The 16,631-nt window shown below is 39.8% G+C and overlaps 3 protein-coding genes across 7 annotated transcripts in view; all 3 read left to right on the top strand.

The window, feature by feature from the left end:
* FREM1 (FRAS1 related extracellular matrix 1) overlaps positions 1-3,040 on the top strand; it is a 70,872-nt gene extending 67,832 nt beyond the window's left edge. The window contains exon 38 of the mRNA XM_072921691.1: positions 2,932-3,040. Coding sequence (XP_072777792.1) covers positions 2,932-2,958 — 27 coding nt within the window. The 3' untranslated portion in view covers positions 2,959-3,040. The remainder of the gene's footprint in view (positions 1-2,931) is intronic.
* A 641-nt stretch (positions 3,041-3,681) lies between these two features.
* CER1 (cerberus 1, DAN family BMP antagonist) lies at positions 3,682-6,925 on the top strand. The gene is made up of 2 exons (XM_002193242.5): positions 3,682-4,219; positions 5,094-6,925. The coding sequence occupies exons 1-2, from the start codon at positions 3,692-3,694 to the stop codon at positions 5,385-5,387; spliced, it is 822 nt and encodes a 273-aa protein (XP_002193278.1). The 5' UTR covers positions 3,682-3,691; the 3' UTR covers positions 5,388-6,925.
* Positions 6,926-13,931: 7,006 nt separating this feature from the next.
* The window catches only part of ZDHHC21 (zDHHC palmitoyltransferase 21), a 40,212-nt gene continuing 37,512 nt past the window's right edge, over positions 13,932-16,631 (top strand). The window contains exon 1 of one of the 5 annotated variants that reach the window (XM_072921700.1): positions 13,932-14,174. The gene's annotated coding sequence lies outside the window, so the exon portion shown is untranslated. Of the gene's footprint in view, positions 14,175-14,259; positions 14,823-16,631 lie in introns of those variants that run through there. The other 4 variants (XM_072921698.1, XM_072921699.1, XM_002193273.6 and 1 more) reach the window with 4 other exon arrangements.

Below are 16,631 nucleotides of genomic sequence, written 5' to 3'. Positions count from 1 at the left end.
AAGTCTTTGCCCAGACACATTTTTCCTTGTCCCATAGGTTTTCCCAGTGTCTTTCTCCCTGTCCCATGCTTTAGCAATCTGAGGCTATCAATTACATTCCCAAGAGAACTCCTCAGGCTGGGTCTGCAATTGGATACAGTGTCAATTAGGCAGTACATGTGTGCCAGTACCATTCAGAGACAGAACCACCCATTGTGTCCTGTGTATGTACCTACAGCCAGGAGAATGTGGTCCAATACTTGTGAAAGGATGCTCATCATAGCCCCACTGAAGACATAAAAAAGCATTCTAAAGTGTGAGCACCTTCATTTTGGTTGCCGTATAAAACTTAATGCTGTTCTTAGTTCTGTTGCCAGAACACAGAAAATAAACAGAGAAATGTTAAGAGGAAAAAAATGAATGGAGAAACAAACAGTGCAACAGAGGTCTTGAAATACAGGGCAGTTAATGATGAAGAGTAACTATAGTCAGAGGTACAAAACCAAACAAACCTATTGCCTATTCTTTCATCTCATACCTTGTTAAGAGACTCTTGGTTTCACAATTAGAAATTTCCCATGAGGCCTGTATGTGATCTGCTTCCCTGAAACTCAGTAAAACAAAGACCACAGATGGCCTTCTTTGATAAGTACAATTATTGGAGAATAAACTGCATAGTGATAATTCATTAGTTCTGAAGTCTTCATATGGGGTCTGTGAAAGATATGTCTGGATACAAGTTTGTCTACATTGGACGTGTTTTGAAAATTACAAGATATTGAATTGGATCGTATATATAAAATCCATTTAAATTATTTGATCATCAGTCATGGTATGATGAGTCTATTTAGCTCAACAGACAGAAAGTAATTTAAGCACTGCCCAAGAATTATTTTTAGTCATCAACTGGCAGCATAGATAATGTCCATTAATGACTGAATAAACTCCAGCTTTGAAACAAATGAATACCATTTTGCATTTGCATAGCACTCATCATCTATAGATCTGACAGTTTTAAAAGGATTGGCAAACATTCACAGTGACTATTTCTAGTGAAAACAGAATGTCCTGAATAAACTGCTCCTATGAAGGCAAACTAAAGCCTGCTTGGAAGACACTGCTGCATATAGTTTTCAGATTTAATAACTAGAAAACAGTGAAAACATTTTATGCTTATATGAAAGGGTAATCAGGCAGGAAAACAAGTTTTTAGAAAAGAAACAACATTGGGGTTTTTTTGTAGAAAGCTGAGATTAGGTCTATTTAGAACATAATGATTATGTGCCCAGTCCAATGCCTGTAGTCAATTATTAGTCTATGCAGCCAACGTCACCACAAAAAGACTTGCAAATGCCTGGTATTTTTAACTTCAGAATGACTATCTGAGCTTGTTATCTGAGCTGAGATGCGTTCCTGTTATGCATGTAGGCTCTTGCCTAAGCAGAGAGGCTAAGGAGAGACCTGCTATGGTTATATAGGCAGCCGCCTTCAAAACAGATTATGGTAGTGTTTAGATACTGAACAAACCATGCCCAGATGTACCATGTCCCATATCTTACCAGCTTTGCCTCTTGGAAAGCAGCCATAGCATATAGGCATGAAGCAACAGTGTTAGACTTTCTTAGCAGAACCAGGCACACTGCTTTTTGATCTCATCAGTTCTTCAGTAACACCATCCTGACCCCAGGAATTAGAACTGGCTTGACCTAGAAGTGAAGAGAGCTCTTTTATCAGCCTTTGGGTTGCAGAGCAGCTTGCAGAGGGACTTGCTGACACCACTTTGCTTCAGTCTTCTGAAGTCTTCTACCCTTCTGTAAATAATTGTGCATTTACATCTGAAGGTCCCAAAGGCCTCTCTTCTTGCTGTATGTTACAGGACAGAACACATGTTCTGTATGTACCAGGAGTGGATTCTGATCTCAAAGAGGTTTTTTTCATTGCCAATGCACAACAATGTAACCTTAGCAGCAAAACATCTCTACATATATATCAATATGATGATTTTTATACATTCCTTGCTAACAGTTACTCTGCAGGAATAACCCAGGCCAGTTTAGTTTACATAGTCTGGGAAGTCAAATCATTCCAGTTTTACAATTTACTGAATTTTTATCTGTGCATTATCAGAGACATCCTTAGATGACCTGCAAATATGTATCTTGCTTCAAAAAGCCAAATTTCATGTATGAAAGGCATTGCCAAATGCGTTTGATTCTCTGCAGCAACATAACACAATACAACACAATACAATACAGTACAATACAATACAATATAATACAATATAATACAATATAATACAATATAATACATAGGTCTGAATATCAGCCCAGTCTTTGGGCTTTTCAGCAACTAAAACAGAGAGAAAAAGAAGGAAAACTCAAAATTTAATGTTCTTGTCATTTCTGAATAGTTTTGACTGACTGTTACCAGTACATAGGTATTTTAGCTACATAGGTCAACTGCTTCAGTTGAAATAATTGGTGAACACAAATACAATGTGTAGATTCAAAGTGCAGCTCTAGGCAAGAAATTAATTCCCTGAAAATTAAAGTCAAGTAATATCATACATCTAGTACACATAATTTTTCAAGAATAATAAAAACTTTAGAGTCTACTGACAGAGTTTCATAGAAACAGGAGTGTGAAGATTAGTGCACCTAAATGGCAAATTATCTGAAGCAGAATTTCTTTTGATATTAGGATCCCTGTTTGCAATGTTTATTGAAAATAACTTTTTCTTCTCCCAAAACTTTTCTCCATACGCTGTTCTAGTAGATTATTTTTTCTTACATGCTGCATAGCATGATAATTATGATAATTGATGCAAAGATGTTTCTATTTTAAGGCCTAGTAGTCTTTAGGTATTTCTGTTGAGATTTTGATAGCTGGAATCATAAATATCTATTTTTAACATGTTTTTTTAAATATTCATTTATCACTATCACTTTATAGGATGTCTGGGGTGGCTTTGGTGCCTGAAGAGGATGTGGCACTGTAGGATAATCTTTGAAAACCCAGGAAGCAGAGTTTCTTCACCTTGGGACTTTTTGCTCTGTGCTGGTGACACGTTTGCACTCGAGCTGCAAACCTGCTGTGAGGAAGATGAAGAGAGGACTAGTGCTTCCTGATTGATTTCTTTGACTGTCTGAGCAGCAGTCTGTTAGTCATGCAGTCAGGTCATATCCCAAATCTGAAAGTCCAAAGTTAGACTTAAATTTTGAAAACACAGTCTTCAGATTGAGCTTACCGTTTCAGCAAACTTTAATCAGCTTGCCTTTTCCTATTGTAATTAAATAACACTGTCCCTGTTTTGACAGTCTTTGGCTGTATGGAATGGAAAGTCAAAATAAACAATGGAGACCACACTGAACATTCTAATACACAACTTCAAATGTTTACTTAATTCCTCAGCCTAAACTAGACACCTTATCCAAACATTTCCTCCTGTTGACTCCTTCTGTCCTCCACAACACCCTGAGTTACTAGATTATAGATAGGAGCTTCTAATACACATAACTCAGATTGAAAGCAGAGTTTCATTAGCACAAACTTCCCTATCATAATTGTAATCTACAGTAAATGAATGCAATTAGCCCCACCAGCATCTCCCCTGAGCCCTCCTCTCCTCTGCCATAATCTCTTCTTGTATAAAGCTAGCATACTACATTCACTGCAATAGCAGCAGGTCTACAGGGAAGCCCTTTCCAGGATCATGTCACTGCTTCTCCTTCAGATGTTAGTATTTTCATGTCTTGGAGCCACAGAGCTACAGAGAAATTCACAGCAAAGGAGAAGCAGAAGACCATTTCAGCACTTCCTCTACCTGAACAAAAATCTCTTTGAAAGCCAAAGTTCTCCTGAGCTGGTAAGCGAGAACCCAGTAGGAGTTGAAGAGACCCTGAAAGTACCAAGCTTTTTTGTATCAATTCCACAGACAGCATCTGGAAGTGAGAAGAAAGAGGAAAAAAAAATGTCCAGATTCATACTTCCCAGTGCAGGACTCCATGCAGACCAAAACCTGAGAACATGGGTTGCATCCAGAGAGACCTCTCCTGTGGAAAACCTCTCTCCACCCCATTATTCCAGCAAGAGAGAGTCTGAATTTCCCTACAGAAAAGATGCCAAGAAATTCTGGGACCATTTCATGTTAAAGAAAAATTCAGCATCTGAAGAGGTTGTTCTGCCAATCAAGACCAATGAAATGCACCAAGAAAACTGCAGAACCCTGCCTTTCGCCCAGGTAAGAGCAAGCATCCAAAATCAACAACCACACCTTTCCCCCAGTCTCTTGTATCAGCAACTGAAGGGACTCGTCCCATTCAAAGATCTTCAGAACACTTGCTCAAAAGTGGCTGAAAGACTCTGATGAAAAAATTAGTCTGATGAGGCAAATAAACTGCAGCACTAGAAAGCTGCAGACTCAATTTTTATAGTTATTTATTATTTTTAAGCACAGATATTTGGACATGGTCTAAGCAGGCAGGAAATTCATAAGTAATTATCCATTCAATGAATATACATCTCAACTGTTTGTAGATCTGAATAATGATTCTCTCTCTCTCTCTTTATATATAGATATACATATGTGTGTATACACACACGTGTGTGTGTGTGTGTGTACATATACACACTCTCAGGACAAGTATTTACAGCAAAAGCTGGTTGTTCTCTTACACCTAAGCAAGGACTGTTTTCTCTTGTGTTAATTAGAAAACTGATGCTTATGTCTAATTTTGTGTTAAGAATTTAAGAGAACTGGTAAGTTGTCCCATGTATAGATAAAGCCATTCTGTCACATTGTAACATTACGACAAGCAATCAGTAAAGGTAAAAGTGCTGCATTCTTTGTAAATCACCATCAATTCTCAGTGTTCTGTAATCATTATCTGTCAAGGACCATGTCTTTTCACATCCAGAACTAAATTTATTTCACACAGACATACGTATATACAGATGTTGCCTAGAAACCTGTACTATTTTTTCTGAGAAGAAATAAGTGCAGTAGTTTTGTTTTTTTTTTTTTTTTTTTTTTTTTTTTTTTTTTTTCTCATGCCTTCTAGCAAATTCCATGGGCTATTTCTGCATCAGAAACATTAAATTGCTTTCTGTTTCAGGGTGTTACTCACAACAGCTGTGAGAAGGTGACAGTACAGAATAATCTGTGTTTTGGAAAATGTAGTTCTTTTCATGTTCCTGGTTCAGAAGATCACCTTTATACCTTTTGTTCTCGTTGCCTGCCCAGCAAGTTCTCCATGAAGCGCCTGGATCTCAACTGCACTGATTCTGTTCCAGTGGTCAAAGAAATCATGATTGTAGAAGAGTGTAAATGTGAAAGTCGGAAGATTAAAGACCCTGTGATTGGATCTCTGCTGTCAGACTTGTATGAAAATGTACATGAGCACAATTAACTTGTGCAAAGTACCTCTTAATTGATCATAAGAATTTACAATGAAAAAATTCAAACAAGTTGTCATCACTCTAGTACAAAAAACTATTAAAAATGTATATTTTCTACATGGTCTCTGTTTCAACAATAACTTTACCTAAAGTGTAACAAATGTTTCCTTGCAGCTGTTAAACAAAATTAGGTGAAATTGTTTGGCTTATGTGTAAAGGTCTTACTTTAACAAGGGAAAACTTTAAAAATCTTCCACCCTTCCTATCATTGTTTCTAGGCTGCTAGTAAACAAAGACTGAATTAACATGATTTATCTGTGCAAAACCTGAATGTTGACTAGTTTTTCTTGCCTTTGCTTGTGAGGAGTGCCAATATAGCTGTATTAGCAACAAAAATGAGATTTTAGCCTGTTCCCTACAAAAACAGTCTACTTTTACAGCAAGATAATGACTTGGGGAGTGTAAAACATAAATGGACATGAGTTACATAGAAATCTGTGACTAGTTAATGTCTGTGACTAGTTAAATCTGTGACTAGTTGATCTCAGTTGGAGTTCAGTTCTCATTGAAAACTAATATACCACACAATTTACACCAATAGATAATGGGAAGGGGTATTTTGCCATAGAAATCACTTGCGCTCTTTTTCACATGCCTGCATTCACCCTCTACCTTTATTTTTATTTAAAGTGTTCAACTGCAGAAGGAGAAAAAAAAATATAAAATGCCACACTCTTACAGAAAACATCACAGGCAAATACACTGTTCTTATTTAAATTCACTAGCATTTAAATTATTTAAAGACAATGCACATTTTCTAGTCCGATAAATATTTACATTGTCACTGAATCTAAGATAAAATTTAAATAATATTCTCAACTCTTAAACTAAAGCAGAAAAGGCATTTGTGTGACTGCAAGTCTGAGAATTACTTTATCATTATAGCAATACCTTAACAACTTTACAGGAAAAGCTGAGAGAGCCCTGCTAGGAAGCATTGGAGTCTACTGCTGAGCAACACAGCACTAGAGATTATTAGCTGAACTGCTGGCTTTCTGGCTCTCTCCAGCTGCTTCTCCCTAGATTTCTCCTGCAGACCTGGCACACCAGATAGAGATCAGCTTCCAGCAGAAGAGTTCAGCATATCTCTATGCCATTTTTTTCAGTCCTCTGAAAATCTGCTCTCAGACCTGGGCCACTGTTGTTAAACTGTCCAAGCTCTTTTTTATGGTACTGGAAATCACTATTGACTTAGCATATTCAAGGTCAAATTCAAGGGCTGGGGTAAATGATTCCTTATATTTGAACAGCAGTAGAATTAGAAGTATCTTAATATTCTTTCAGAAAACATGTACAGCATGTCTTTGGAGTCCAAGGCCCATGTTGAATATTTACTAAAAATTGCATCTGAATCATATTCTGATACTGGGTGTGAAGCTGTTTGCTTTCCAGGCCACTTGCAGTGAATGAAGTAAAGACTCGTATATAGTTACCTTTCCCTACATATAAACCTGTTTTTAGATAATAAAAATTGAGCACTAAAACTCAAGCAAGTCTTCTCTCTATTACTTTGTATGAAGGACTGATGTGAAAACTATATATGGCTGTTTATATGCTATATATAGTGCCATTCCAAATAACTAGCTATCAAGGTGTTATAATCCCTGTATTGTGTGTGAAAATTTGTGTATATTTTTAATCAAGCCTAAGGAAGAAAAGTACACACAGCATTAAAGTTCTAAACCTTTTTCTCTTTAGTGATGATTTTGTTTAATCTGAAAAAAACAAGTGTTCTGAGATGTTTTACTCAGAATTTTTGACACATATTTTAAAGCTGTCTGAATATATAAAAATGTTCATCAACTTTTTTTTTTTCTGTTTTCTGATATACAAGTATGTTTTTAGGTTTGCAGGCAACCACTTGAAGGTAGGACCTACATACACTCCAAATAAAATCACATCAATTAAAAAGAAGAAATCTTTCAGTCTTGTAATTTTGACAAAACTGATGAGTTTATCATGAGGATGTCTGAATCAAAGCTATATTGTGGACTGCAATGTATTCAGCCTAATTTTTAAAGCTTCTTCTCTGTGCTGAAGCATTACTGCAAAGAAAGCTATTCATGTAAGGATTTTGCAGGACAACCTTCTCAGTATGAATTTGCACAGCTTAAAAGTAGGTGAAAAGAGGCAGTGACAGCTGTAGTAATTGCTAATTAGATTAGTGCTGTAGGTTTTTTGGATGCATGTTTAATTAACCCAGCAATGACTGGTTGCATGTAATTAGCACAGTATTTTGCAAAATCAATCAATGTGTTAATTGGATCAGATTTCTCAGCGTTTAAAAAATCCAAATTAGGAATATGTTTTATCCAGGCCCTAAAGCGATTTTTCTCTCTAGGCATAATGATTGCCTCTACAAGCAGAACATGGTGGATTAGAAAGGTGAGGAGTGTGATCCATATCACTATATGGATGCTTTCAGTAGTAACATTATAGCAACAAAACCTAGTTCCATCTGCTCAGAGCTTGCATGCATTCTGCAATGAAAGCTTTTCCAGTGCAGTTATGCTGACAATATAAGTGCTGCTAATGTAATCCATTTTGGAGCACTCCTGCAAACCTATTTACAGAACAAAATATAGTTGCAGAGCTCTCTGAAAATTCTAATAAATTCCAAGCAGTTTCTACACTTCTGCCCTTTTATTTGTCTCACTGTATCTTTTTCAAATGGGTGTGCTTTGTGTAGAAAATAACTGAAGCGCTGTTTTCTCCCTACTGCTTTAGCAAAATAAATCTTCAGGCTATTCCTTTAAGTGTGGATTTAATGCAACCAGCTTTAATGCCTGTAAATATATCAAATACCAGGTTTACATCAAATTCTTATTGAATTCTGCACAACCATATATTCCAGGGGAAAATCTCTGAAGCTGCACTTCATGCTGTGCTTGGTACTGTTTTCACTGCCTATGAAACATTCACAACTAACCCCACGGCTCTCAGCTGACCAGCTTTTACTGGCAGGTGGTGAAATAGTTTGCGGCGCTTTCTCCTAAATGTATGCACTCACTCGCTCCCTGCTGCAAGAGCAAAACAAGACTTACTCAGACAGAAGCTCTCTGCCAGCTGCATAATCATGGCTGGAATCATTATATGCTGAGTTGGAAGGGACCTCTAAGGATCATTGAGTCCAACTCCTGACCCTGCAGAGGATATCCCCAAGAGTGTGCCTGAGACTGTTGTCCAAACACTTCTGGAGCTGTCAGGCTGCTATTGTGACCATTTCCCTGGGGAGCTGCTCCAGTGCCCAACCACTTTCTGGGGGAAGAAACTTTTTCCAGTTTTCCTAACCTCAACCTCCCCTCACACAGCTTCAGGCCATTGCCTTGGGTCCTGTCAATGGTCACGACAGAGAAGAATGTCTATCCCTCCCCTTTCCTTCACAAGGAAGTTGTCTTCCAAACTGAGGTCTCCCATCAGTCTCTGCAGTCAGGCTGAACAGACAAATGATCTCAGCTGTTTCTCACAAGGGTTCCTTCCCTCCAAGACCTTTCACCATTTTCACTGGCTCCTTTTGGATGCTCTCTAATAACTTAGTCTCTTTCTCAAGTTGAGGTGACCGAAACTGCACCCAGCACTCAAAGTGAAGCTGTCCCAGCTCAGAGCAGAGCAGGACAATCTCCTCTCTTGCCCGGCTGGTGATGCTGATGCCCCCAGGACAGGACTGGCCCTCCTGGCTGCCAGGGCACTGCTGACTCATGTTCAGCTTTTCACTGACCAGGGCCCCCATGGCACTGCTTTCTCTTGTTGAACTTCATATGGTTGGTGACTGCCCAGACCCCTGATTTGTCAAGGCCTCTTTACAGGATCTCCCTGCCTTCAAGGGCATCAACTCCTCTTGGTTTTGTATCACCTGGGAACTTGGTTACTATCCCTTCCAGTTGTGCATCCAAGTAATTCATGGAGATGTTGAAGAGTAAAGGGCCAAGGATGGACCCCAGCTAATGACAGGTCCCCAGACCAATGCCACCTCATTCACTGTAACCCCTTGTGCCTGTGAGCCAGCTGCTCACCCATCACATGATGTGTGTATCCAGCTGTGGGCTGGACATTTTATCCAGAAGGATCCTATGAGAGACAGCATCAAGAGCTTTGCTGAAGCCTAAAAAGATTACATCAACTGTCTCTCCTTGATCACCTGCATGTGTTACCTTGTCAAAAAAGGAAATCAAGTTTGATAAGCAGAACTGTCTTCTCATGAAGCCATGCTGGCTGGGACCAATGACTGTGTTGTCCTTCAGGTGTTCTTCAATACCTCCCAGAAAAATCACCGTAACTTTACCAGACACTGAAGTGAGACTGACACGACCCTGCAGTTTCTGTCTTCTGCAAGATAAGTTCTTTGTCCTCTCGTTAACAACCAGACTATGTTATCCAGCTTCCAGTCAGTTGGGTCTGCTCTGGATTCCCAAGACCACTCAAAAATCATTGAAAGAGGCTTTGCAATGAAACCAGCTAGTTCTGTGAGGATTTTCAGATTTGCATGGAAATCTCATAGATCTCATAGATTTGCATGGATCCATCTGGAGCAGCAGATCCTGTGTAATGTACCCAGAACTATGTGCTGTGCCAGATGGTGTATTTTTAAGAGGTGTGGAACTGGGGCAATTTCGGGTCCTCCATCAGACAGTTTACCAGTAGAAACAGGAAACACTGGTAACGAATTATAAATATTTTACGTTTTCTGTTGTGCTAAACCTAGCTCCTTAAATATCTGCTATGTAACAACTAACTTCAGCTCACCTGAAATCATTTTCTGACAGCTGTGCACAGTCCTTCTGCTCAAGTGAGAAAGAATGGGGATGAAAAGACTCTGTAGCTGGCCCTAATGCAAGAATATTGATAAAACTATCCTCATTGAGAGCAAAACTATCCTGTTTAGAGCAACCTCAGGCTCCATTGCATAAGCAAACTGCATTTTCACTTCAAAATTAAAAAATTAACCAGAAGCTAAATACTACTACTACTGCTGCTGCTACTACTAATGTTAATAATGATAATGGTAATGATAATAACAACAATCATAACACTTATAAAAATAATATTGATAATTACAACAATAATAAATAATAAAGAGCAAGCCTGATGTTTCTCTAAGGGCTTTTCTGAGGCATTTTCATTTTTCCTGGTTTAACTACTGCTTCTATCAGACATTTAATCAGACATTCTGCTGGTGGCTGCAGCCCACAGTCAGGGTGTTCAAACTGAGCAAGCATGTACCTAAGCTACCTTCTGAACAAGGCTGTACCTGCAGAAGCTTTTGCAAACTCACCTCACTGCAGAGATGTGGAACATTCAGTCTGTTGCCCTGCCTGGTGTTGAGACAGCAACTCTTGGAGGAAGAGAGGCATTAGAAGAATTAATACTAGGACTTCTGCAGCTGGACACTATCTGAGCAGAACTCCTCACACCACTGAAGTGCCTGAGGTGAAAATCAACTCCCTAAATTAGACCAATGCCTTGTCTACCTTAGTACTCCATTTAATCTATCTGGGCTGCAGGATCAGGAGATTTCACCATGTTTACTATTGAGGCAGGCAGATTAGAAAACATACGTTGTCTTTGATTTTTCTGGCTATTAAGAAAGAAAATGCAGCCTGAGACACAATTTCCTTTAACACCTACAGTCTCATCCTCAATATGTCACACTGTGACTTGTGACCTCAAGAGGTTTTCTTTCATCATGCTGTTTCATTGACACAGACTTTTTTCTTCATGATGCAGATCTTCATGACATCAAGAATTCTGCTCCCATTCTAGAGTTTACAACTGTCTTCTACGTATGTCACCAAGGTTTACAAGAAAATGAGCAATGCAGCACTGCTGCAGAAATGTGGTAGCAACAAATTTAGAAGGACCCAAGAAACTGAATACTGCTGAGAAGGCTGACTTCTCAGCTCAGTATGTATCTGTGCACAGAAAATGTCCCTTCTGCATGTTGGTCAAGGGGCACAGTTCGGCTAAAAATGAATCCTGGAAAACATACTCAAGAAGCAGGGGGCTTGTAAGCTGTAAGAATCATGGGAATCACAGTGCACACCTCTCTCTTGCATGTGTTCCCCATAACAGAGCCTCAGCTGTTACTGCACATGGCTTGATTTTAGCAGGCTGATTTAATATTTACTGAGTGCCAATAAAATTTATAGGATGACAGCTGGTGGCTCCTGTGGTAATTTATAAACAGCAACAACACAACACAGACATCAGAAAATCCAAGAGGAATTCTATGCCATTGTACAATATTCAGCACTAAAGAAGGTGAAAAATTTTGCAGATTTCTAATGATCTTTCTGTAATATATCCATATTGGATTTTATTTAAATCCATATTATGCAAAGCTAGGACTCCCATAGGTATGTTTTTTTCACAGAGAATGTAGTTCACCATAAAGTCTCATTATCTATCTATCTGGATTTGATATTCTGGCAAAAAAGTCAGATAGTATCTCTAAGCCAAGACTTTTCAGTAGGGAAGTCCAGCACACAACTGCCTGCTTTTCCTCCTGCAATGTGCTTTCTCAAAAAAAAGCATTAACAAAAGTGGATTGCTGTGCTATGACTAAGCCAGAAAAGACCACTGCCCTTGTACCACAATCTATGTTTACATCACATTCCTGAATAAAAAAAATATAACTTTCCTGGCAGGACCACAGGTCTAAAAACTGGCTATTATCTGTGTACCACTGTAGAAATGCAAATGCTTGGTACTTAAATGGAAGATAATATTACTAACTGATTCTTTTTCATTCCATATGAAACCTTGATCATACTATTATTCTTTTCTTATACTTCCATTTTACTTCCCTAGAACATGGTTTCCTTTTAATTTCTTGATTGCTTTTTTTTTCCCCCCTTTGAAATTAATTCTTCAAATCAGTGAACAGTCTTCACAGCTTATTAGGTCTTTTACATATAGACATAAATATACATATGAAATTTGTCATGGAATTGCGCCAGAAGCTGGTTTTTGTTATTTTTTAATATTTATAAAAGAACAACTTTTTCAGGTTTTTTTTCCCCTTAGTAGATATATTAACAGTCCAATTAATAAGTCCATTATTTTCAGTGCTACCTACTCCTATAGACATATATAGATTGTTCTGAAAGAACTGATCTTCTCTGATTTTCCTGGAACATGCATCTTTCTCCTTCCAGACAACCTCCAGGTTCAGCTACAAATATCTATATTCAGGTTAGAGCAACTTCAGGTTGAAATGTTAACAATTGCCCTGTGTAATAGTGTTTTTTTGGTTGTTTTCTTTTGGGTTTGTTTTTGTTTTGTTCTGTGGTTGGTTTTTTTGTTGTTGTTGTTGTGGTTTTTCCCCCCAGAATAATCATGTTATGATTAAGTTTTAGGAAGAATATGATCAGTAATAAAGGTGAGCTTTTGGCATTGGTAGTCTTTACAACATCACTCTTCATCTATTATTGTGAAGGGAAACTGCTCCAGGGTAAGAGCCCATCAATTTGCAGTGGGAACTATGCCACTCAGACAGATGGGGTACCTTTAGGTAGCCAAAAGATCATATATGTTCATCAGCAATGGGTGCACGAGTCATTATTCCCAGCTGGAAACACTGAAAATTTTGTCTGTTACAAGCTGTCTGTGGCTCTTACCCAAAGGTAATCCCTTGCAGGTGTGAATTATCTTTCTCAAATGAAGATTGGCTTCTGTGGACAGGTAAGAGTTCTATGTGAGCAAGAGGCACAGTGCAGCCGGTGACCTGAATGTCATAAACATTTTCTAACTGGTCTGAGCTGATTGAGGGTAGAGGCAAGGATGCAAAGCACAGAATTACAAGAGCAGTTCTTCATTCATGAACATGAAGTGTCCCATTCAAATCAGGGCACACTGTGTTTAACAAATGGCTCTTATCCCTTTCATGCATCCATATAAAACATGATTTGACCACTCACCACATAACCCACATTCATGCTGCTATTCTGGAAAACAGCAATTAATCTATGGTGTCCACCATCCAGCTGATTCTTTCTTGACTTAGGCGTCCCTGAAGTTGGTCTTGCTACAGCCACTTATGCCAGAAAACTGCAGTGTTTTGCCAGAGACGTTGAAAGTACTGGGATTCTGATGTTATCTTCATAGTCCAGAGGCATTTTTCTTCTTCATGGGTGGTTTTAAGATTCTGAGAGACAAGATACAGGATAAGAGGTGGGGGCTGTCCTCTCTGCAGTGAGCTGGGGCCTTTCACTACCGTGAAACTGCGGTTATGTAGTACACAAGGTAAAGCAAGTCTCTCTTAAGGAAGCTAGTGTGAGTTTATACTATTAATTTAATACAACTTCAATCTACAAGGCCTAGCTGGGGCAGCTGCCAGATTCTCCTAGGAGCAGCCTGGAGACTGAGGCAGAAGCCTTGCCTGCAGGGCTCAGTTTTGACAGGGACTGTAAAGAGACGCTGGAAAAAGGAAGTACGGAAAAGAGCTCATGCTGACTGAAGTCCGTGCTGGGGAACGAGCAAGTGAGAGCGAGCTGAAGCCCTGGCGAAGTGCGGCTCATCGGTCACACGGCTTTCCCACTGGGCAGGGCAGCCCACCCCTCCGCCGCTGCATACATTCAGAGCCCTGCCCTGCCCGCCCGGACGCTCCCGTCCCCAGCCGTGAGCCAAACGAGCGGGCCCCAAGGGCGGCTCTGCCTCCGCCGCTCCCTCCCTGAGGGGCGCGGTCCCGCCCGCCGGGCGCTCGCAGCGCGCACGCGCGGCCGGAGCGGCGGAAGCCCACGGTTGGTTCCGCCGCGTGCCGGGGCGGGGGGCGGCGCGCGCGACCCCCGTTCGCGCGGGAGCGGCGCGGCGGGCGGGCGGGTCAGGCCGGGACGGGCCGGGGGCGGCGGCACCGGCACCGGCACATCCTCGGGCACATCCTCGGGCACGGCCCCGCCGCGGCCGGCCCCCTCCATCCCTGCACCTCCCCTCCAGCATTGCTGTGCTCTGTGCAGCGAGTTGGTAGGGAGAGCCTGGGCAGACTTGCCGGGTACCTCCCCAGCTGTGAAATAAGGAAATGGTGCTGTCGCTTTCGTGCAGGTCCAGGGTGCTGGTTGCCCTGTAGGGGAGGAGGAGGGTGTTCGCTGGTAGTGAGGTGGTAGGAGAGGCACGAGGGTTTGATTGGCTGTGTGTGCCAGCAGCACAAGGAAATGCAATGGCCTTGGCGTCCCTGGGTTTCGCACTTTCATTTCCCAGCTCTAGTAGTTAGATGAAATAGCAGGTCTTCGTTCGCCTCAGACTGATGGTCCAAACAGCAGTGTTCTTAAAGAAACGTACATTATCTGTCTACAAGTGGCTGGTCGGCAGTAAGTGAAGATAGTTTTGATGGACTTCTGATAATCAAGCCACATCCCTCTCCAAGCCCATTTAAATGCAGTAGATGTTTACAGGTATTCTTTGCTAGATCCTATCAATGAAAAGTAACTAGGTGGGAATGCCTTGCCTACCTCAACAAACCTGTCAACAGCCACCTAACAACTGCTTTGTGCCAAGTCTCTGCTGCAGCCATCTATTGTATGAACACGGAAATGCTGGGTGTGTGGGGTTTTGTCATAGCACAGATATGCTGTTGCTTATGTTAACTGGCTATTCAGATGCCTATTCTGTTTTATTAAACAGAGGTGTTGCAAAAAGCTTAATGACAATTTTATTCTGACACTTGGTAATATAAGGCGACTCCTTTAAAATCTAGTTTGTAAAAAGTTTAACTGATTGGTTCAAGTCCACCTTGATTTTTTTTTTTTCTGTTAAAGTGTATTTTTAAGTATCAGTAATCTTTGGCAGTAATTCAGATTTCAGGAAAGTCGCTGGTGTAAAAATGCAGGTGGATCCAGAAATTGGGGAAGGCTGTTGATTGTTGCTGCCTTGCAACAAGTTATCACAAATATTGTGATATAGTTGCCTCAGCTAGTTATCACAAATATGAGAAGTGTAGCTCTCTCTTACGTTTCTACTCTTTGTTATGTTTTTCTGACTTGCTTAGGATACAGCATTTTTAGAAAGTAGTGCTTTTTCCAGTCTCGAATTGTGTATTACAGAGCATAGTATTGTTCAGTTTGTGTGGAGTCTTAAAATTATAGTTCATGGCGAACCATACAATAAGTTACCGATCTGTTCTGTTCTGTTCTGCACTTGTTCAAGGATTTCTGAAAAATGTTCTGCAAGTCAGATTTCAGAAGTCTTACTTTTTGTAACAAGCACGGCTGCAGTGAGGCATAGTTCCTAGTTGTTTATCAGTGCAATACATCCATGAACATGCAAGAAACAGGATGTCCCCAGAGCTGACTGTTGTGCTTCTCAGAGTGAGAAATTGAGTACTGCTCATATTTGGTGTATTTATGAAATACAGTTTTCTAAGTATGTTTTCAGACATTCTTGGTGCACAGTGGTATACGTTTTATTTTTCTAAGGTTGCCCTCAAATGAGTCTATTAAAGCAATTTATATTTCACCTTAACATTTCTGGTCAGCACAAAACTTTCTTATTTCTTGGAATTGACTTTCCACCTGCCTGACTCATTCTGTGGTCTCATTATTCTGTGGATATCGCACAAAAAGTCATATTGCAGGTGATTGTAGTGACCAAAATACTGATACCATTGATGGAACTGTACAGAAAGAAAAGGGTTAGGAAAAATACTGTCCAGGCATCCTGTAATAAAATAAAGTTTTTTTGGAAGGTGAAGAAAGTAATGTAGGAAAGACACAGTCATGTTTTGGTGCACCTGAAGCTTTTCACAGACACAGCTACTGTTGGCTTTCAAATGATTTGTATTTGAGTTGCTTATTTAGAAGAAAGAGCTATAAATTAGGGCACAAGGGAAGAAAACCACAAAAGCTCTGACATTAGTGCTCTGTATTTTCTCCTAAATTATTTAATTGGAAAATTGCTTGGAGAATTTAATTGGTTGTATGAGTCTTAAGTGTATACAGATATAAATCACTTAATTGTTTCTCTCTGTTTATTTGTTGTAAACCTTCTCATTGAGTATTTTCTTTGCACATTGTAGTTTTTATGATCAGAAATTGCGAATTTTGAAGAACAAAATTATATGAGATCAGTTGTCTCTTTTTTTGGCACTCTTTTTTTGTTTGAAAGAGTAATACATTAACTTTGTTTGTGACTTAAATTTTAATCTAGTACTTCCTTCCTAGTTATCAGATTTTGAGCCTCTTATTTTTTCTTTATTCTTCACACTT

Source organism: Taeniopygia guttata, chromosome Z (genome assembly GCF_048771995.1).
Source record: "Taeniopygia guttata chromosome Z, bTaeGut7.mat, whole genome shotgun sequence".
Classification (NCBI taxonomy): domain Eukaryota; kingdom Metazoa; phylum Chordata; class Aves; order Passeriformes; family Estrildidae; genus Taeniopygia; species Taeniopygia guttata.
This window is presented reverse-complemented; position numbering and strand designations above follow the sequence as displayed.

What these genes read in the sequence shown, in the direction of transcription:
- CER1 (XM_002193242.5), top strand. Translation starts at nt 3,692, where the DNA reads ATGTCACTGCTTCTCCTTCAGATGTTAGTATTTTCATGTCTTGGAGCC. An exon ending in GAACCCTGCCTTTCGCCCAG is followed by an intron (nt 4,220 to 5,093) that starts GTAAGAGCAAGC and finishes TTTCTGTTTCAG; the next exon opens with GGTGTTACTCACAACAGCTG.